The following is a 23,635-nucleotide window of genomic DNA, read 5'->3' on the forward strand; positions in this document are numbered from 1 at the left end:
TTGTCCCTTATTTTTTTGCTAGGGACAACCACCCTTGTACTGATATGTACTTCAGTGGTCCTACCCTTATTTTTATGCTAGGATAGGCCACAATATGTTTGTATAAATTCTCCAATTGGATTTGTGATAACTTCAGTCACAATGTATTTGTATATATTTGAATTAATTGTATTATGATGGAATTGAGTGTACCTACCCTTATTTTTATGCTAGGGTAGGACACATGTATGTATATAATTGTACTTGTATGTTCTAATTAAGTAAATTCAAACATTTCCTTATTTTACATGCATATTTATGATTTTGTTACTACCATTTAAGTACTTTAAGTTTACTAACATTCTGTTATTGATTACTGTAATAAGTTAGTTTAAGTACTTAATTTGTATGCTGGATTTGATTTACTTATATTATATCCATCATTTTAATATGTTTTCATTTTTCCCTTTTCCATCTGTCTGTTTCTCTGGTACTCTTTCATAGGCCGACACGAGCTGAGCCCAGAAAAGGGATTTTGACGAAGGAAAAATCTTATTTCTGGTGATTGGCTCGTGTCGCCCTATGAAACCCATCCCTTTTTATGATTTGTTTTCCCCCCCTTGCAGGACAAGATGTATTTTTGTTTTATTTAAGGATGACCGCTAGGGGCGCTGCTGTCCGTGGCGTCCTCTAGTAGTAGTAGTAGAGGCTGCATCGCCCGTTGGTATCGGCTCTCTCTTAGGGGGATTCTGATAGGGAAGTTCTAATTGGTGTTTGTCTCGTGGTAGTGTTCCACACTCGCCCCTATATCATACCGACACTTCTTTTTAAGAGTGAGCGAGTCAGTCTTACTGACATTTTCTTAATTTTGTTTTTTCTCTGGTAATTTTAGGATAATTTTACCTAGAAAGATGATGTTAAGGATTACTTTCATAGGGCGACACGAGCCAATCACCCAGAAATAGATTTTTCCTTCGTCAAAATCCCTTATTTGGGTGTGTGCCTTATCTAGCAAATTGTAGAGACTAATAACGTTTTCTGCACTAGCCCTTTGACTCTGAGCTTTAATGCCCAGAGGTCTTATGATCTGACTCATTATCTCTGTCAGCATGAGTACACCCTATTTTTACAGAGTGGTGCAATACTTTTAATATTTTCTCAAAATGTAAATGTTGACAAGATAATGGTCTTAAAAATTTTGGGCAGTCTGGATCAGTTCCTGTCTCCACATTACACCATTTTTGTCATAAACCATTCAAGAAATTGTGGAAAGATGTGCAAGATATTTTGCAAGGGGGTAGAAAATTAATCAGTTTTTTTTTCATAGCACAGGCACTGTTCATCCCACAGGAGTTACACTCTCATGGTCCTCCCAGCGCTAGGGCTGCATAAGATAGACCAACCAATTACAAAGATTTCTCTTATAGTTGGTCTCATTGTTGTTATGTCTAACATCATACATATTTTTCTAGAATGTATCAAACTTCTTACATAGTTTTGTAAAATGTATCAGGCTGTACTAATATTCTGCTCTGAGCATGTTCAACAAGTTCTTAAGTAAGTTGCCTAATTTGTTGAAAATTTAAAACTATTGCATTGCATCTGATATGAAGGGGAGATGCCTACTTGACCCAAGGTTTTCTTACATGCAAATTTGGTGAGCTCTTAGCCATTAGCAGTGGAAGAAAAATTGTATAGATACAGTGTGTGTCTTCTCATTGAGGGTTTACCTGGATGTTTTCCATCTACATTGTGTAAATTTAATGGTTTGACTAGAGAAAAATTCTTTATTACAATTTGCAATGAAACCATAGTGCAAGTGATTGTCAAGATATGTGGTACTTTTTAAACAACTTATGGCATATCCTAAGCTGTTCATTTTGTAGAGATATACAGGGCTGTAAATTCACAGACTAGATTTTAAGGTTTGAAATAAAAAAGAATATTTGATTGAAAAGATAAATACATTGATAGTATTTGGTTAACAAGATTTTCATATTTTTTTGTAGGTATTTATTGACTTGTTAGGCACTTCAAGTTTCTCTTAGTAATTTGCATAAACCTTTCAACATTACAGATGATTGTCTTTGAATGGGCTTTCCCACCAGAGGTCAAAGAGCAGGACTGTTCATTTCGTAGGTGTCTTCATAGGTGCTGGTCTTATGTTGGTGACCTTTTTGTTGGAGGCCTGCTTATGTTTTTCTTCAATGATCTTGCCAAGATTGCCACTAGTGAACCAAGGCCATCATTCTGGAGCTTGTGTGTGCCAAACATTACTGAAGAACAGTGTCAACAGCCGTGAGTGAACAAGCAGTTTTAAAACTTAATGGTTTAATAATATTGAAGATATTAATATTAAATAAAAATTTGTTTTACAGAAGCCCTTTTTAAGTCTGGGTAAGTTTGACAACCATTTGAGAATGTTTTAAATGTTACCTACCTTGCAGGAATTGCAACTGTGTATTAATTATTTCTAACTTCATTCCATTATGAAAATATCAGGTTACTCCTCTTCCAGCAATGGTTACTCCAGCAGTTCCTGGCACACCAGTGTTAGACTGTAACTCAAGATATTGATGTACTGCAGGTAGAATACACCTCACATGTTGGCCTATTCACTGAACATTGCCTACTCCTTACTTATCCATCCTTGGCTTCTATGAGAGATCCTCAAAAACTGATGTACCTCATCCAGTTCTTTCTCATCAGAGGTTGCATCAACAAGCAGGGTGAGGGATTCCTTCAAACATTGCTCCCAATCATCGTCATCTACAATTGAGAGAGTGACAAAGATCATAGGGACATTGTTTGCATCAAGGGTTCTGACAGTGGCTGGTCTCCCCAATGGGCAGAATTCTTTGGTGACTTGAGTTTTGGGGATAAAGACAGCATCATTGCCTTTTTTGGTGACTTGAGTTTTTGGTCTAGAGACAGTTCCATTGCTTTCTGTAAACCCTGAGATGTGTAATAAAACTTTGGGCTGTAGCAGTTGACCTCAGGACTTAAGGGAGAACAACTCTTAAGTGGAAACTGTTCACCTGTTTTTAAGTCATTTACCAAGGTGAGGCAAACCACCTGCTCTTTTCTGGAGGGATGGTTTTTTTATCCTTAACCAAGAGGAGTTCAGCTTGTTTCACTTCTTGTCATCCTCTAGTGACATAATCTTGCTAGCAACTTTTACTACATTTCACAGGAAGAAAAGACAGTTGACACTGCTGGAGGTTGGTTAGCCAGATGACCATTGACCTTCTACATTTAAATCTATTTTATTTTGGAAATTAAACATACTGAAGGTGTCCTTATCCCTGCTAAGAGGACACTTTGCAGCTTTTCAAAGGATTGTGTTATGCTTGTTGAGAATTTGGACATAAAGGACTATGAATTGACCTTACAGTTCGATCCTTCCTTTTCAAAGTACTTGATTGGTTTAAGATTTTTTTTAGCTGGCAGACCTCTCATAAATCTAAAAAAAGAACAAGGCCACCAAATTTATTAGAGACTTGCATGAACAATTCTGCTAACCATGTATTTAATTTGTCAGTGGCCAATGCTGTCTTGGAATGGACTTGTAGCTGTGCGTCTTCCAACCTTACAGTCCCATACTTCCGTATCAGAACAGAATTATTGCAAAGCAAACCCCAACTACTTTTTCTCCATCTCCAATAACCTCTACACCAGCTGAGATAAATGTGAAAGAACAGATTCTCAGAGGTCCTTACTATGCCCATCTGTCGGGATTGAGTGCTGGAAACCATTAGTTAATTGTTACTGAGAGGGTCCAAGTCATTGGAGGAGGTTGCTAATATCAGGTTGGTGCTTTTGCGTGGCTGTGTTTCCACTGTGCTCATTCACCTGCAAGCAACATTGCTCATAACTCATTTGCTAGCAATATTGCTTATATCTCATGCACTAGCAACATTTCATTATTTACATGTTAGCAACATTTTCACTTACGCAAATGTGCCTGCGGTGGCTGCCATGCTTACATCTTTAGTGACTCTTCTTCCATTAATGAGTGTGCTAAAGATTATTCAGAAACTAAAGTGTGCTATTGAAAAAGAGAGAGAAGAAGAATCTGTAGGCCTTCAATCCTCTTTACCTGTTCCCGTTCCCAGAAGGCATTGTAATGAAGCTCTTCAAGTTGACTTTGACAGCAACTAGGTCAGTAATCTTGAACATCAGAAGTGCACTAAGTATTCCCTTATTGACTGTTCTTATGCTAGTGGAAGAATTATCTCCACAAATATTGGAGGTCTTGGCAAAAGATTGAAGCAGACCCTTGGGTTATTCATGTTATATTTCTGTTACTGACTTAAGTTTCTGAAGAAAGCTTCCTATCATTGCAGCCAGTAGACTATTTGAAAAGAAGCCAAAGCTTTTGAGTAGTTCCAGGCTTTGGAAGAGAGACAAGGTCAGTGATCCTGGAATGGTCACTTGCAGTCATGCTAGACAGATCTTTGCAGTGTCCCTTTGGCCCCTAGCTGCAAACTTCTTTCATTCCTTTTAACTGTACCTTTGTTCATATTCTCTCTTCCATCTTACTTTCTACCCTCTCCTAACAATTGACTCAAAAGTGCAACTGTGAGATTTTCCTCCTGTTACACCTTTGAAATCTTTCTAATGTTAATTTCCGTTTCAGCGCGGTGTGATCTCATAGGTCCCAGTGCTTGGCCTTTTGCCTAAATTATATGCTCTATTCTATACCAGTGGCAGCATAGACACTAAGTATGAACTTTGAAGGTACCTTAGTGACTAGCTAGAGATGTTGTGGCAGCAGTATAACAAAGATCACATTTGTTAGGTTGTTTGTAACATAATTGTTTTCATACTAAACAGTATGTTTTATAAGGATTGCCTTCTGTTTTTTTTAATTTTGCTACCTCGTATGTTAGTTGAATATACCTGTGAATCAGATGGGTATTACCTCGTATGTTAGTTGAATATACCTGTGAATCAGATGGGTATTACCTCGTATGTTAGTTGAATATACCTGTGAATCAGATGGGTATTACCCTCTATGTTAGTTTAATATACCTGTGAATCAGATGGGTATTACCTCGTATGTTAGTTGAATATACCTGTGAATCAGATGGTTATTGTGTTTAAAAACTAGTGTCTGTCAAAGACCAGGGAACATTTAGAGCATAGATGATGAATATTTAAGATTACTGGGTTCGTATGAGAAAAACCTGTCATAAAATGAGTGAAGCCATTAATATTTATAAGTTACATAAAGTTTTAACAGTTACAAACAATATTAAGGGGGCCGGCCAGAACCCCTATATATGGTGGTATAGGGCGAAAAATGCAGTCATGAAAAAATTCATGGAGCTTCATATGGCAATTGAGAATACGTATACGAAATATTTCATCAAAATTCCTCTTACTTTCGTAGTTACAGGGTAATTAGTTAACGTAACTCAATAAGCCTAAAACATTGATCCGTAGAAGAAAATGCAATATTTCTTCTATTATCGTAAATTTTGATAATTATTGTCAAAGAAATTGGGAGAAATGGCATCTGTAGACATTCCCCGACTCAAGAAGACTTCAGCTCAGCTACCAAGTCCAGGTCCAGTCATGACAGTGCGATCACAGACTTCAAGTAGTTTACATGTTCGATTTCACATCTGACATTCGCTTGCTTTTACGTATGTTTATGTATGTTTCGGCAAGAATTTCATCATGCCAATGAGGAAATGACAAGGAAAACGTCTCGCTAACATACAGACGAAGAAAAATCGCTCAAGTATTATTACAGAATGTCATAATATACGCGTAGTTAGTGAAGAGAGAGGGGAGGGTTGCGTAGTAACGCCCCCGTCTTGCCTGACAGCACACGTCACACTGTGCCCAAGGCTACGATCTTTGAACAAAGAGATCTTCATTTATGATAAATAACAAAGTTTTGGTTTTTTAATACCCAATATGGAATATGAAATTCATAATAATCATGATTTATTAAATTGTCTTTGTAAAAAGAGAGTACACTTTCGAGTTTCACCTCTGACATTCTCTTGCATTTACGTTTGTGTATCTTTGTTTCGGCAAGAATTTCATCATGCCAAAGATGAAAATACAAGGAAAACATCTCGCTAACATACAGAAGAAGAAAATTCGCTGTAATAAGCCGAGTTAGTGAAGGGGGATAGAGAATTGCATAGGAAGAAGTGCCCCATCTGCCTCAAGCAGTGCCCCAGGCTGCGATATATGAGCAAATGGATCATCATTTATGATTAAATTATGGTAAATAAAATAGTTTTGGTTTATTAATACCCAAAAAAGAAATATATATTCATAATAATCATTATTTATTAACATTGTTTTTATAGAAATACGAAGGAAAACTTTGAACGACCGTATCTCAAAACTATACTTATTGACCTTCAAAATCTGTCTTCTCACTTAGTTTTAAAGCTTTAACATTGGAATTTGGTATATAACTCAGAAAGACATTATAGAACAATCAAATAGAGCCCTTTTTTCCAATTTTTGTTTCGTCTTTTTCTTAAAAATTTTTTTCTCCTGATTTATAGGGTTTATTTTTTTACCATATTGAAAAATTCATATCTAGCAAAAAAATGACTTTTAGGAAAAAAACTCCCCATTCGATTGGAGGTCTACATCAGGTCTATGTATGGTAGTAATCCCAGGTCTTAATATTAAATATCAAGGGAGGAGATAGAATTTGAAAAATGGTTATTTTCGGGATAAATCGCCCTGGCGTCGCAAAACCGAAGGTCAGAGGCGAAAATGATATGCGGTTTGGAGATGTCCCAAGTCACCTTATTAAGTGGTATGAATATCAAAGTCCTGTCCTTAAAAAATGGCATTAGCCGGCCGGCCCCCTTAAGAGTTATCATTTACGTAGTTGATAGCCATTTTGTACCCTTTTGAAATTTTGGATTGAGGCATCTGTGTTATTATTTTTCAGTGCTAATATATTTAACTTAGTGACCAAATCAGATGGTAGAAACTCAGATTGCACTGGATGAACTTTACTAGATGGACTGGGTTTTCGTTTTTTACTGAATATCATTGGGAATATTATTAAATAAGGATATTGAACGGTTTAGGCCTTTGATGGATATCGTCAGTTTGTCATGAAATTTAATTTGAGTCTTAATTAGTACCTTGGACTAACCAATAATAAAATGCTTATGTACTCACCACCATTACTGTGGATTGATGTAATCTGTAATAGTCAAGCACTTTTGTGGCCTCAAGATTTTGAAGTGTTTGATGCTGATCATGATAATATTAAGTGTAGACAAGAGCTGTTACTTTTTGCATTTCCATTTGCCAATATAGGCAGAGAACATAATGATAATTAGCTGAATAAATGAGGCCGTCACTCTAACAACCGTCTATTTGCAAATTTTCGGATTTTGAGTTATACATACTTTTGAATTCAGCAACTCCTCTATATACTAGTGTTTAGAAATTGTAAAAAAAAGGGATTTTGACGTAGGAAAAATCTATTTCTGGGCGAGGAAGCCGTGTCGCCCAGTGAAATGTGTCCTCTTTAGCACTATTTCTAGTAAAATATTGCTATGATACCAGAGAACTGCTAAATTGGACATGTCAGAAGTCTCTGACTCGCTCACCTAAATAAAAGGTGTCGGTATAGAACTGGGGTGAGTGTTAAACACTACCACAGCAACCCCTCCAATTAGCCTTTTCCTCATCAAAAGACCCTGAAAACGGGGAGCCGACCTATAGGTCACACCCAGCTACCCTGTTGAAGGGGACTGCGGCGTCATACTTACCGATAGCAAAGAAGCTTGGTGCACAGCAAGGGGGGGAAAAAAGGAAAAAAGGGGGGGATTTCACTGGGCGACACGGCTTCCTCGCCCAGAAATAGATTTTTCCTACGTCAAAATCCCTTTTCTGGGCTCAGCCGTGTCGCTCCGTGAAATTGTACCAGAGAAACACCAAGCTATACTATCCTGAAAGGAAAAATCATATTAATGAAATCAAAGGAAATAATAAAATAGTTTAGAATTGGAAAAAATACAATTTATTTACAAAATATACTATATAGCCAAAACATGTGGCAACATTTGCAACAAGTCACATACATAATAAAATAATTACAGATAATTTGTATGTACGTAAAACTATACACGATTATACACTTATTCTAATAGCTAAGGCATTTGCTGAGGTAGGTAAAATGTTAATGAGGCTGGCATAATTGAAAAGATTCATATGACACAAGGACGGTACTATAATGATGTAGCAGTAGGAGACACACGCCTTCCTGCAGCTATTGCATGATATTTAAGATCCTCTAAAGACTTAAGGTAGTGCTTTTTGAAAACCAAGGGTGACTTCCAACCAGTATACTTCTTCAGATCATCAAAGTCCATATATTTGAAGAATTTAACAGAAGTTGCTATTGCCCGAATGTCATGCACCTTGGGGAATGACCCTGGGCTGGCTTTCTTGAAATATATAAAAATCTGTTGCCTAATGCCTTTTAGAGATAGTGTACCACCACCTTTTCTAATGAAAAGGGGGCCTTCAGAATAGGTAGACGTCCTAGATAAATAGTCCTTAAGAGTTTTAACAGGACATAACGATGGATCCTGCGGAAGCGGGACAATCTTCCATGGAGACCACCTCATCAAGGGGTCTTCATTCTTAGCTAGAAATTGCTTATTTGGCGAAAGCAACACGTCCCCCGAGGAAAGGAACTCAATATGCGTTCTTCATCTAGATAAAGATGACAGCTCTGATATTCTGGCACCTGAAGCTAGACTCAATAAGAACAGAGTTTTACGCAAAATGGTTTGGTAATCACATTTGAAGTTGTCTGTTTCCGAGGCTAACCTAAGAACATCATTAAGAAACCATGACACTGACGACGGTCTGTGAACGGGCCGTAGACGTGCACATGCCCTTGGGATAGAGGTGAAATAAGACTCGGTTAGATTGATACCAAACCCGAGAAGAAAAATCTTTTTCAGAGCTGACTTAGTGGTTGTTATTGTTGCAGCTGCCAAGCCTTGTTCAAACAAAGACCTGAAGAAGGTTATGGCCACGTTCAATGTCATTACTTTGATATTTGATTCTCTGAGGAACGAAGACAATTTCTTAACTGCTGAGTCATACTGGCGAAGCGTAGACACTCTCTTGTCTGACTCCAAGAACAACATGTTCTGTGGATCAATGTCGCCTACTCTCTTTACCTGCAAACTTCATGAAATCCATAAAGTTAGGGGTTTTGTGAAGACCTGAGGAATCGAACACAGTCCTCGTTTGAACTTGTTGCGATAGTCTCAAGTCCGGGGAGAGGGTGAGGGCGAAGACCTAGTTCCAGGAGAAGGGGAAAACCAGTTGCTCTTGGGCCAGTGAGGGGCTATGAGAGCCACCTGACCTTCGAAGGATCTCAACTTGTGCAGCACCTTCAGGAGAAGGTTCACTGGAGGGAATAAATAGAATCTTCGTCCACTGGTTCCAATCTATGCTCAGGGCGTCCGTAGCGTATGCCAGCCAGGGTCCAGATTGGGGGCTACGTAACAAGGCAGCTTGTGGTTTGCCTCTGTGGCAAACAGATCTACTTCTAGACCTGGTACTCTTTGGCAAACCCTCTCGAAGGATTCTTGGTCCAGTGACCATTCTGATTCCAGAGGGACCGACCGAGACAGGGCGTCTGCCACTACATTGTGGACTCCTGCCAGGTGAGTAGCCGACAGATGCCAGGTGTTCTTGGCTGCTAGAGAAAAGATTGCTATCATCACGTGGTTCACATGACTTGACTTTGAACCACCTCTGTTTATACAGTGTACTACTACTGCACTGTCGAGGACCAACCTGATATGAGTCTTCTTTGGAGGACGGAGCTTTTTTTAAAGTCAGAAACACTGCCATAGCTTCCAGAATGTTGATGTGAAGTGTTTGGAAGTGAGGTGACCAAGTTCCCTGAACCTTCTCGTGCTGTGAATAACCTCCCCAACCTGTCAGCGATGCGTCCGTATGCACCACTAGGGACGGGGGAGGAAACTGCAACGGTAACTCCTTGGCTAGGTTGGCGGCCTTTGTCCATGGGCGCAGGCGTTTTCTGAGAATCAGAGGTATCCGGGCGAACTTGTCCCGACACTTGGCATTTGCCTTCGAACGCCAAACTCGATTGATGTCCTTGAGCTTGGCTTTCAACAGAACGTCCGTGACTGAGGCAAACTGGAGCGAGCCTAGGATCCTCTCCTGATTCCTTATCGAAGTCTCTTTGCACTTTAAGAATTGTCTTGTTGCCTTGGCAATCTCCTTTCTCTTTCCTGCTGGAATGGAAAGAGTGTGAGAATCCAAGTCCCAATTGAATCCCTAGCCACTGGAACTTGGACTCCGGAGTCAACCGGGACTTGGTCCTGTTGATCTTGAACCCTAAATATTCCAGGAAAGACATGACCTTGTCCGTGGCTTTCATACATTTGCCTTTGTCCATCTCCCAGATTAGCCAACGTCTAGGTACGCCACCACCAATATACCCTGGGATCTTAGCTCCTGCACCACTGCCTCCGCCAGTTTCGTGAAAACCTTGGTGCTATATTTAGCCCGAAGGGCATTACTTTGAAGGAGTAGGCTTCTTTCCCTAGTTTGAAGCCGAGGAATGGTCGGAAGTGCCGAGCTATCGGGACATGATAGTAGGCGTCTGTAAGATCTATAGAGGTGGTGACGGCCCCACGGGGAAGTAAGGTCCGCACCTGAGAGATGGTCAGCATTTTTGAACTTGTCGCAACGAATGTACAAGTTTAGACGGGACAAGTCTAAGATCACCCTTCTTTTGTCGGTCCCTTTCTTTGGGACGCTGAATAGACGACCCTGAAATTTCAAGTTCTTCGTCCTGGAGATTGCTCCCTTCTGGAGAAGGTCCTTGGAGTAATCCATCAATTCCTGCGTTGGTTCCTGATAGAAGGTGATGGGTGGAGGAGGACCTTTGATCCAACTCAGCCTAGGCCTCTGGATACTATGCTTTTTTGCCCAACTGCTGAACCCCCAACGATGACGAAAGAGGTACAGCCTGCCTCCTACCTGAGAAACTTCATTGAGATGATGAAGGCCGGGATCCTCTGCCTGACCTTGCACCTCTAGTTCGCCCTTGGGCTCTGGCTCCTCCACGCTGGCGAAAGGATCCTCTAGCCCTGCCACCCCTAGCAACTCTGGTAAAGGGGTGAAATGCCCGACTCTCATAGACCGGGTTAAAAGCGGGCGACACTGAATACTGTGAGGAGGCCTGTGGTTAGACGGCGGCGAAAGGAAGACAAATTGATGCTGTTGCTGAGGCCTGAGCCTTAGAAGTCAAAGGCTGGGATACCTGTTGAATTGGAACAGCTTGTAGCACAGGATGCTGTTGCGGGACTAGGAAAGGTAGGAACTTCCTTTGCCTCTTCCTAGCCCTAAAACTGGAGGAAGAAGACTCTGATTTCCTTTTGAAAGGGATTCCCCAACGCAACCTGATGCTTTGGTTAAGACGTGATGCCTCGCTCTGAACCTCGGTTACTGCTGAAGCTGGGAAGAGATCTGCACCCCAGATTGAGGAAGCTAGAAGCTTGTTGGGTTTCGGTGCCTGATCGTAGCCTCAGACAGAACATGCTTCCTGCAATTTCTCCTAGCAATCGCAAAGTCGTACAAGTCACATTGCATGCTTAAAAGTAACGACTTTCGCAATGACCTTAAACAGCAGCTCCTGAGCGTACTCCCGAGCCGCCGTCTCTGTCATCACTAGGGAGTTAAGAGACCTTGCGAGACGTGTCTTAGCGTCAAATTCGGCTTGGATCAATGCGTCTGACAGCCTAGGAAGGCGTTCACTAAACAAGGTGATTGCACAATCTGGCTTCAGCTTGCCCACCGAGAACGTAGCTGGCAAATCCTCCCACAAATCCTCCCTACCTGGGAGTAGTAAAGATGTGGGATCTGTCTCCCTAAGCTGGGGCGTGGGCTCTTCTCGAGTCACTGCCTGGAGTGTTAGTTCTGCTACCTTTGATGTAAAAGGTAAGGGGTTCCCGACATCAGTTGTAAACATGGTGAAAGGACTTTTAAAAGCTGTTATTCTAGTATTTGAGCAGTCCCACTCTTCTAGGCTCCGTATCCATGTTTGCTGAGCCTGATCTCTAGAAAGGATAACAGTCTCCTTGGGGACCTTATCCTCTCTAACCAGAGCTGCCTCCGTAAGCCTAACATAGCCTATAAATGGAGGCTGTAAACCTTCGGGGAAAAACTCGAAATCCTCGAGCCTACTTGTGCCGCAACCTTCTATAGTCAACATCCCATTGACCAAACGGAGCGAAGTTAGCCACCCTCAGGGAGGGTTAACCGGGTGGAAAGGAGGGAGCGTGGACCCGTCAGGCATGCTCTGAGCTTGCATCAAGCTACTAGAAGGGGCCGAAACTGCCGACTCCTGTCTGAGACCTGCAATCAGGGAGTCCTGAGCACCTAACCTGCTAAACACTTCTTCAAACCTTGCTGCAACTGAGCTGAGTAAGCTACCAAGGCTACTGACCTGATTTAGAATATTTGTGTTGAACTGCGTCTTGGTCAACGGAGAATCATCCTGTCCCTCTTGCGGTACCTTATGAGGTATCCGGTCCCTAGAAGTTAATGGAATGGGAGTGGTAGGGCAATAGGAAGAATTCCCTCCTTGAGACCTTGGATTGAAGGTTTGGGAAAGCGACTTTATTTTAGTTTTAATATGTGTATGAACCTCTGGTGACTGCCCAGGCACCTTGGCATTGTCTCTGATCTGCCTTTAAGCAAGGTTTTACCCGCAGGTTTTTTCTTTAGTTTAGGAATCACAGAAAAGGAAGTGCAACCTGGGAGGGGGCAAACCTCCTGTGAAACCCATGAAGGAATTGAAGTAGAAGGAGAGGAAGAATCAGAGTCACTCAAGGAAAGATCCCGGTGACTAACTAAGCTAGCCTCATTAAACACTGTTACCTGTACCCGTGCCTAGTGTAACGGGCAAATCCTCAACCACTTCAAGTGAGACTTCCTCTAGTCCAAGGTCCGGCAATTCCGCCTCTTGCTGTTCAATAACTGAGTCTTGGATTGATTTGATAATCGGTGCGCTACTTTTGGATCTACGTATCCGGCAGATTTTCCGGCTGGGAAGAGCAAAGTCGCCATATCTCGGGACAGAATATACGGCTTGGCCTTCCCTACGTTCCGTCCAAACCCTCCAACCCAGATCTTGAGGGTGGAGAGTGCAGCATCCTTAATAGACTGCTCAGCCTGTAATGCAAGGAATGTGTCAATACCGAGTAAATTCCTTGAACATTATTCTATAATTATTGATTAAACAATGTAATTTAATTTAAAGAAATTTTAATTGATCATTTATTTTATCTCATTTCAATATTTGTTTTTTTTTTTTTTTTTTTTTTTTTTACAATAAACATAGAACCAGCAGTGCCGGTAACTTACGAAGAGGTAGCCTGATGTACCAAGTCGTAGAGGCAAAACAGTTTTCATGATGCCAGACACGGAATCAGGAAGCAGCACTGCACAGGGGGCGTGGCCCCGACAAACGTCATGGCCGCACGGATCTTGCAGAGCAGCACTACAGCCGGCAACCAGACACTGAGAGGCCTGTAAGTGCAATAATATATAAGGACAATTGCACACACTTAATAGGATAATGGAATATTTCTTTCTTTTTTTTTTTTTTTTTATGTGCCGGAGCATTCCGGGCTATAAAGAAAAGAAAGGGTATATATCCATATGTTAACGTCCGGGGACTGTGTAAGGAAAAAAACCACCCGGAGTTGTAATTACCCGGAGCTGTATGACCCGGAGAGGGGGGTACACGAAGTAACCCGGGACGGCCACATGAACTCGCAAGTTCCGTGGCAAGAAAGAAAATAAAAATAAAGATAAAGATAAAAATAATGATAATAATAAAAACTAAAATAACAAAATATACTATCTCCGCCTACGGAAGAGTAACTTCCGTAAACATAACCCTCAATGACTCCGGGAGAGGCCGGAATCTAAACCGCCTTATGCGGAGAGGGAATGTTTTAGGCGGGTGGATGTAAGCTCCGGGAGTGAAAGAAGCAGAGCGCAACAATCCACGGAAGCCGAGGCTGAAACGCAGTGCGACTAACAACTCCGGAGGCGGTCGGCTAAGAAGCGACACTCCCCAGCCCAAGGTCCTGGGAGACCCACTACACCTCCCCCTCCGCTGGTGGGACCGGCCGTCAGCGACAAACAACGAGAGCGGCACCCAACTATGGGAGTCCCACGAGAGGGGGAGGGAGGGCAGGGCTGAAGGGGGGACGATCACGTGACCAGCGATTCCCCGCGAATAAAGGATCACGAGGAAAACGCAGGCAAAGCCTATGAAGGCTAGCTGCCGACCGAACACCCAAACATACATAGACAAAATAAAATCAATTACTTAAAGAAGCTAAGGGAAAAAAACATGCTTTAACGGGAGGGTAATGAAAAATAAGGGCGAAAAATATAAAACGCAATGGAGGCCACTCGATGAGAGTGGGCGCAACAAGGAAAAATTACTTGCTTACCGACAAAACGAAAACAAACGGTAAGCTGACGAAAAGAAAAAGGGGGAATTCTTGAATGGAAAATACCAAACTAAAATAAAAGGGGGGAGGGGGAACGGTAGTAAACATCGAAGCACGAAACAAAGAAACGTGCACGAACGCCGACCCCTTGAAAAACAGGAAATCATGAAAATAATAAACGTAGATCAAACAAGATCGACAAAGCAACTGCCACCCAAGACATAATAAAATATATACTGAAATATCATAAGTTACGAGTATATAAATATAAATATATAGGTACTGAAAGAAGCCCGCTCGAAATTGGTACAAAACAAGGGAACGACGTAGTGGCGGCTCGCTACCGCTCGCTACAGGAGGAGACGCCTAACAAAATCCTAAATAAAGGCAAAACGAAAGGCAAAATCACTCCCTAAATACAGAAAAGGAAAAAGGCGAACCAGTTACTTAACTTGGGTGAAGAGGCAGATTGACGATCCATAACGAAAAAGAATAAAGAAACCAATAAAAAGAACAGATAGCTATAAAAAAAGCGTGCAACGCTGGGAGGCTATCGATAAGAATGGACGCCGCAGTCCCCTTCAACAGGGTAGCTGGGTGTGACCTATAGGTCGGCTCCCCGTTTTCAGGGTCTTTGATGAGGAAAAGGCTAATTGGAGGGGTTGCTGTGGTAGTGTTTAACATTCGCCCCAGTTCTATACCGACACCTTTTATTTAGGTTTGAGCGAGTCAGAGACTTCTGACATGTCCAATTTAGCAGTTCTCTGGTATCATAGCAATATTTTACTAGAAATAGTGCTAAAGAGGACACATTTCACGGAGCGACACGGCTGAGCCCAGAAAATCTGTTTTTTGCATTCATAATCTAGGGAGAGTGAGAGTAACTAGAATGATAAATGTGGTTATTTGAGAAAAAAGGAACCCGGATAATGTTCTGTCGAACAAAACGCTATCTGCATGTGTCCACCAACTAGGTTCTTTTTTGTGGTATGACATCATATTTAAAGGACGCTTAGTTTGGCTGTCAAGTTCTTGTGTTCCATGGTTTATCTTGTAATTTTCATTAAGCATTGTTTCTGAAAAAATTAACAGTTATTGTGGTCATCAACTATGGGTAGAAAGCATAAGGAATCGAATGAAATGGAAAACAACGCAGTAGAATGTAATACTCAGTGTGAAAAGAATAATGTGAGTGCACACATAATTACTCCTCAGTATTTTTATGGTAAAAAACCAGTGAAAATACCTTCCAAACAGTATACCTTACTGGTTTTTAAAAATCTATTAGCTTATCATACTGTACCCATTATTGGAGAGTCAGATGTGTTAAATGGGAAAAAAGTTTGTCAACTTTTTTTTTTTTCTTCTTCTTCAAAAATTAACCCTTTAATGCCAAAGGGGTATAATAAAAATCGTCTCCCGTATGCCGAGGGGGTCTCGGAGTGAGCGCCGAAGCGTAAAAATTATTTTTTTCAAAAAATCACAGCGTGCTTAGTTTTCAAGATTAAGAGTTCATTTTTGGCTCCTTTTTTTGTCATTGCCTGAAGTTTAGTATGCAACCATCAGAAATGAAAAAAATATCATTATTATATATAGATAATGCAATATATGATAGCGCAAAAACAAAATTTCATATATAATTGTATTCAAATCACACTGTGAGCAAAACGGTTAAAGCCAACGAGTTAATTTTTGTTGTTGTATTGTACACTAAATTGCGATAATTCTGGTATATAACGCATTGTAAAATGATCAAAGGAACACAGAGAAAATATTATCACAAAATGATGCATGAATTCGTAACGCACGGACGTAAAAAAATGTTTTTTTTTCAATAATTCACCATAAATCTAAATATTGTTCTAGAGACTTCCAATTTGTTTCAAAATAAAGATAAATGATTGAATATTACAATCTGTAAGAGTTTTAGCTTAAAATTGCAGTTTTTGACCATTTCGGACGAGTTAAAGTTTACCAAATGTCAAATTTTTTTATATATATTTTTTTATATGCAAATATTTCGAAAATGAGAGAAGCTATAACCTTCAATTAATTTTTTTCGTATTCTACATGAAATTGCACACATTTTCATATATAAAACTCTATGAAACGCCTAATATGAAACTGAGCAAATATTACGAGAATGCAACATACGCATTTCAGAGATTTGCGGCGGAGAATCCGTGTGCGGAGGGAAGAAAAGTTTGTTTTAAAATTCACTATAAATCTAAATATTGTGCTAGAGACTTTGAATTTGTTTCAAAATGAAGATAAATGACTGAATATTACTAGACTGTAAGAGTTTTAGCTTACAATTGCGTTTTTCGACCATTTCGGTAGAGTCAAAAGTTGACCGAAATTGGTTTTTTTTTCTATTGATCGTGATTTATATGCAAATATTTCGAAAATGAGAAAAGCTACAACCTTCAATTATATTTTGTTGTATTCTACATGAAATTCCACACATTTTCATATATAAAAAATTATGTAACGGCTAATTTGAAAGGTGCAAACATTACGACAATCAGACGAAAAAATTTGTTTTTTTCGGAAGAGTTACCACGCGAACGTAAGGAAAATTTTTTTTTTTTCATAAATTCGCCATAAATCAAAATATTGTACTTGAGACTTCCAATTTGTTGCAAAATGAAGGTAAATGATTGATATTACTAGAATATAAGAGTTTTAGTTTACAGTTCTGTTTTTCGACCATTTCGGTATAGTCAAAGTTGACCGAAGGTTGAAATTTTGGCACTTATCGTTATTTATATGAAAATATTTCAAAACTGATAAAAGCTACAAGCATTGATTGTTTTTAGATGTATTGTGCATGAAATTGCACACATTTCCATATATAAAACTTTATGTAATGGCTAATTTAAAATGGTGCAAACATTACGACAATCGCACGAAAGAATTTATGATTTTTCAGAAGTTACCGTGCGGACGTAAGGATAAAGTTTTTTCATAAATTCACCATAAATCGAAATATTGTGCTAGAGACTTCCAATTTGTTGAAAAATGAAGGTAAATTATTGAATATGTATTACTAGAATATAAGAGTTTTAGCTTACAATTGCGTTTTTCGACCATTTTGGTAGAGTCAAAGTTGACCGAAGGTTGAAATTTTGGCACTTATCGTTATTTATATAAAAATATTTCAAAACTGATAAAGGTACAATCATGAGTATTTTTTTGTTGTATTCTACATGAAATTGCACACATTTTCACATATAAAATTCCATGTAACGGCTAATTTAAAATGGTGCAAAAATTATGTCAGTGACGAAATAATTTCTGAAATGCGTCACTGATACTTTTTAGTGCGATAAGAAAGAAATTCGCACTTGCGCGCCTGCGTAACGATTCTAAACAAAACAACGCCTTGATCTGTGAGCTCCCAGCATCCCCCAAGGCGCATGATTCAAAAGTTTTCGACTGGTAGGCCTATAAGAATTTTTCCGCGAATTTAAAAAAAAAAACTTTTTCATCGATGTGCCATACGTCCAATCGGCACCCGACAGACAATTTATGTCGACGTTTAATACATCCAATCGGCGTTAAAGGGTTAAGTGTTATAAAAAAGATGGTGCTGGTAAATCTTGCATCCTACCATGCTTTTAGGAGTACAGTATGCTTAAACACATTTTTTTAGGTATGCAGTTATGTGATTGCACCACGTAGACCTACTATGAATGATGACCAAAGACGGTGTCATAAGGAGAGCTACATAACTGAATAATTTTACAGAACACCATATAGTTTTCTTATTTTTTTTTTTTAATTTCTTCTTCCCATCATTATATAATTCTGCAAGTTTTAATGATTTAACTATCTAAGATCTAGGCTAATATAATATTGAAGAAAAAAAATGACATCATACCATTCATAATCATTTAGAAATTATATTGTCATTCCAATGGTGACAAACTTTGTTTTTTTGCAGTTATGGTGTTGTTTGAGGTACAGTTTGATTAGACAGATAATATTTACTCATATTTGTAAAGAGCATGCTTCTAGCTTCATTTTGAAAAAAAAGAATAATATAGCATGAATATTAACGAAAATATGATAATTTAAACATTGCACAACTTCAATCGCGTTTTTCTCCGATATCTGTTATACGCATATAGACGGTTGTTCGAGTGATGGCCTCAAATACTCTATTAGACTACCTTCTTCAGGAAAAAAAATGGAATAACAAAGTTTGAAATAAATCACATAATTTAAGACCAGTAAGGCAACACTGAGACCCTTTTAGCCATTCAGTGCTGAAGACAGTCAAAAGTTATTCAGTACTCAAGATAGTGAAAGAGATGTTGTTGGAGGATCCTAGAAACAAATGAGGTGAAGTACAAAGTGACATGGAGAAAACTCCATAGTAGAGCTAAGAAGTTATGGTTAAGAGAGGTTGGACAGCAAGATGGAAGAAGAGAAACTGAAATGGAGATTGTCTTAGGAGAGTTTATTTTTATGTGACATTATCTAGAAAAGATTTTTATAATAAACTATCAACCATACTTTAATGATTTTACACATCATTTGGTATGCCATTCTTCTGTGAAACTGTCTATTTGTTTCAGTGTTAGTGGTTTGTCATTATTAAACATGGAGGGCTTGATGCTGATTACAGTCTTTTGTGAAGATTTTTAGAAATTATAATTATTAGGTAGGTTAGCTAAACCACACAGTTAAATGTCCATGCTAGCTTAGATAACGTATTTAGCAGCATGTTTAGAATTTTTAAAATTTAATATTGCTTTCCAGATATGTAAGAATCTCTTGGAAGGACTGCACAAACCCCTTAAATTTGCCACAGCGAAAGTTAGTGGATGCAATGAAGTCCTTCCCATCTGGTCATGCATCTGTGTCAGTTTACTCAGCAATGTTTGTGATAGTGAGTATTTGTCTTAAATGGGGCTAAATTATTTGAATTATATTGATAGGGTTGAAATTATTATTATTAAAACTAGCACATACATGAGAAAAAGATCTGTTCTTTATAGCTAGTGTATTTTTATAGTACTAGCTGTACTAACCACGCATTGCTGTGGCTCAGTCTGGTTAAATGGAAAAGAAAGAAAAGAGAAAACTCCTTTCTTTTACTCTCTCTTTCCCTCCCGAACCATTCTCTCTCTCTCTCTCTCTCTCTCTCTCTCAATGAAATATGAATTACTGTATCATAATATTATAAACTATTTTGTACAAAGTTAAAAATAATAATAATTCCATTAATAAATTAGTTTCTTTTAGCAACTAAATTGTTTTCCAAAATAATTCTTTCGGTAATAAACGTCCATCAGCTGATTCTAAACGTAAACAAAAGACAAAAATAGATTTTTATTTCTGTATTTTGCTGTTTATACATTAATAATATAGTTGGGTGCTGTAATCTTTACAGTAAATCATGTTTTTTTTTATCATAAATATGTTCATTCACAAAATAGATATACGTACTATGTACTTTTAGTTTGGTGCAGCAGCCAAATCATGAAAATAGAAAGGAAAATATACTTTTGTTTGCTGATCTGATGAAGGGGAAATTGAAGATAGGAAAGAATAACTTTGAAACTGTCTTGAATTTAGTTTAAGGTGATAGATGGTGCTTGAACTGAAGTAGGCAGTTATAAACATTGAAATAGTTGTCTTGGGTGGGTTAATTATTAAAGTAGGCAGTTTAAAGCAATTTTTAGGAGGGGTAACACAGGTATTTACTTACCAAGGGGGGTGCTGGGCCCTTTCCCCCGCGATTATCGAGGCCCTACTTTATTATAATAAGTAACTTTGGATGTTATAAAGGTAAAAATATTGAAATAAAATTTAGGTTCATGAAAAACAAAAAAATGTATGATTTTTTTCCTTGCTTTGAAAGTTATGAACTGGAGAGAGAATTTTGCAGGAGCAGGCTCTGACATTGGAAGTTTATAAGGTAATCAATGCTTACTACCTTCCATTGACAAATATGCATACTAAACATTTCCTATGGGAAGAGAAAATATAGAAAATGGGAATTCATCAAAGAACCGAGTATGAATGAGTATTATTTTGATTGTAAGAACACATAGTAGTAAATCACAAGAATACTACTCAGATAATAAGGGAAGGGGTTAAGGGAACAGGTTCGTCTTCCTTTTGTGGCAAAGATTCTTAATAGGCAGTATAGGTGTGCAGAGCAAAATTTGCACAAAGGGAAGTGCTTGAAATACAATTTTGATTTGCAACAGTTTGTTCGAATCTGAATGTTCTTCAGTAGGATGATGACTTAGATTTTTGACACTAAAGCATTTTCGTCACTTTTTCAGGTGTACATCCAACAGCGCATCAGTGTGAGAAACAACTATAGGTATTTGGCTTCTATCCTACAATTAATGTGGGCATTGTGGGCTTTTATTTGTTGCCAGTCAAGAATATGGGATAATAAACATCATTGGTGGGATGTACTAGCTGGTGCACTTCTTGGAGCATGTGGATCATATGTAACGGTATGTATTTTTAAAAATGATGGTATAGTAACATTTCACTTGAATGAATTTGCTATGTAAATTTTGCACCATAAGTCCTGAATGCAGAAGGTATTCAAGCCAGTTTTCACTGCACGCAGAAATTTGACTGTTTCTTGTTCATAACTGTAGAGAACACAAATGAAGTAGGACATCATTGGTAGAGGTGACAGCTTGCTTAAGCAGTTTATAGATAAAATACCTGCTTGAATTACTGTATTCAACTCAGAATTGTAATATAATCGATTGAGCATGGAACTGCATCAAACTACTGGCCTAGCATGGTACTGCATCAAACTACTGACCTAAGATTTGTCCTGTCCTATTCATGACAATATTACCTGTGGTGCCAGAGAATTTTTTTTTTCTCACTTTTGGGGCATCATTAAAGTCAAAAGTAGCTACCATGTTCTCCAAGAAAGCCACCCATGGAAAAGCTAAAGTCAAAGGGTCACTATTGCTGTTCCTGTACAAATCGTTCTTCTAAGAAGGATGGTCCGGTGGGCTGAACCCCCAGCTGGTTCAGGGTATTTCTGCCTCCCTCTAAAGTCTGTCCTATTGTTAAGACCAAAGGTATGTTCTGCATATGAACAAATGGCAAATTTTTATAAAATTTTCATTTTTCATAGTTTACAAACCTGAGGTCTTAACATTATACTGCCCTCCTTTAGCCAACCCTCTTGTGTACTGGTTTAGAAGAAAGACTGATGCGTCACAAGGTCCCAAGCTTGGTCAGTGACTAGCTTCCACCTTGAATATGTATTGGTTGCCAGATGCCACAGATTCCTAGCTTTTACAATCTTTGATTGTTTTTAATGAGTTTCCAGCTGGCACTAGATGATTAGGATGTTAAGACCTCAGGTTTGTAAGCTATGAAAAATGCAAATTGAATAAAAATTTGCCATATTAACCAGTTGTTTTCCTGCTAGATTGTTACGGTGATACCTCAGCAAACGATCTCAGCTTATTAACATTGTCTTTATCAGCTTCATTATTATGATTAGTTTATGTCCTATCATTTTAGATGTAATACATTTTTAGGTAAATCTCTTAAAACTGAATGTCAAGTGTGAAGTACAGATTAGTTCATACTGGGAACCATTTGAAATTAGTGTAAGATACACTATAATGGCACGTTCGAGGTATCCTGATTTATTGACAAAATTTCTCAGGTCAAGAACTCTTGCAAGCAGAAAAGTAGAATTTGACAGAGGAAAGCAGAGGGAAGTCTATATACAGTCAGATGAGTTTTCTCACACCTGAAGAATGGTTAAAAATTTTATATACAAATTAGGAAGCAGTTTCAAATACATATGGTTAGAAAGCTTGCAATGCTTTACATACATCAGTAATTACAGTTCTGATAAGCGCATAAGATGTCTTCTGAAAAATGCTAAAAGATCGCTTGAATCAGGAGTGCTGGTTCTGTGTTTTCTTGAGAGTTTTGGTGTGTCTAGATCTATGTCCGAGGGACAACTCTGGACCTCACAGTAACCCCCGCCCCTCAAAAGTAAGCCTAGGGGAGTGGGTCTTAGTTGGGATATAAACTGGTTACAATTTGTCGGAGGAGACCCCAGGTGATCTTCCTATCCACCATCAATTGATAAGCTTTCTCTGTGTTGTAATATGTGTGGTGTGGTCTTGTGTGTAGGCTGGAGAGAGGGGTGGCTTGTACGTGTCTATTCTTATGAACGCATACTTTGCTGTTTTAAGGTCTTCAAGGACATTCTTTTCTTGCTACGTCGTATGTTGTCTTCGCTGGCATGATGTTTTCCAGTGTTCTATGGCGGTTTGGAAAAGTCATGGACTCTGTCATGTCTTGAAAAAGTGTGCCAGTATTGTCAATGCTTGGCTGTAGAATGCTTCTGTTGGCAATGCGTCGAATGCTGCATGTGGAGTTGTTCTTAATCCCAGCAAGACCCACAGTAATTCCTTTCTCCAACTCTCACTTTGACATCTGGCGGTGAGTGCTGATTTGAGGGAGCAGTGCAGTCGCTCCACCATGCCATTTGCTTTTGGGTTTTATGCTGTTGTGTGATTGAGTTTTGCCCCAAGGCTGGCAGTGAGGGGCGCCATCCCATAACGTGGAGGTGAAATTAGCTCCTCTGTTGCTTGTTATGTACTGCAGTACTCTGCGCCTGCTGATCCAGTCTTATTAGTGCCTTCACACAACTCTGCTGTCTGCTGCCTTACTGGTATTGCTTCTGTCCATATGGTATTCTTGTCGATAATCATGGAGAGGTACTCTACCCCTCAGAGTGGAGCAGGGGTCCCACGATGTCAACATGGATCTGGGCCAGTAATCGCTGCCTTGTTTGGAATTATCCTATCCCCATCTCTTTGTGCCTTGTTATTTTTTACGTTTTGCATGGGAGACATTCTCTTGGCCACTTTTTGATGTTCACTTAAATTCTCCACTAGATGTACCGCTCTGACAAGGTTTGGGCAGTTGATCTGCCTGATGGGTGGGATAGGTTGAGAGTGAGGTTGAAGACTTTCTTTCTCAATCCTAATGGTAGGTATGGGCGAGGGCATCCGGAACTCAGCTCGCAGGCGATGGACGTCTCCACTGTCGATGGGGAAGTCACTCCATGTTAAGGGCAGAGTGTTCCCTCTGAAGTCACTGTAGGT

At 39.2% G+C, this 23,635-nt stretch overlaps 1 protein-coding gene across 2 annotated transcripts in view; it reads left to right on the plus strand.

The window, feature by feature from the left end:
- The window catches only part of LOC135214752 (putative phosphatidate phosphatase), a 57,687-nt gene that overhangs the window by 14,726 nt on the left and 19,326 nt on the right, over positions 1-23,635 (plus strand). For both annotated transcript variants that reach the window (XM_064249101.1, XM_064249100.1), the window contains 3 exons: positions 2,057-2,277; positions 19,272-19,401; positions 20,807-20,986. In XM_064249101.1, the coding sequence (XP_064105171.1) occupies positions 2,057-2,277; positions 19,272-19,401; positions 20,807-20,986 (531 nt within the window). The remainder of the gene's footprint in view (positions 1-2,056; positions 2,278-19,271; positions 19,402-20,806; positions 20,987-23,635) is intronic.

The sequence above is a fragment of the Macrobrachium nipponense genome, chromosome 46 (genome assembly GCF_015104395.2).
Source record: "Macrobrachium nipponense isolate FS-2020 chromosome 46, ASM1510439v2, whole genome shotgun sequence".
Lineage (NCBI taxonomy): Eukaryota > Metazoa > Arthropoda > Malacostraca > Decapoda > Palaemonidae > Macrobrachium > Macrobrachium nipponense.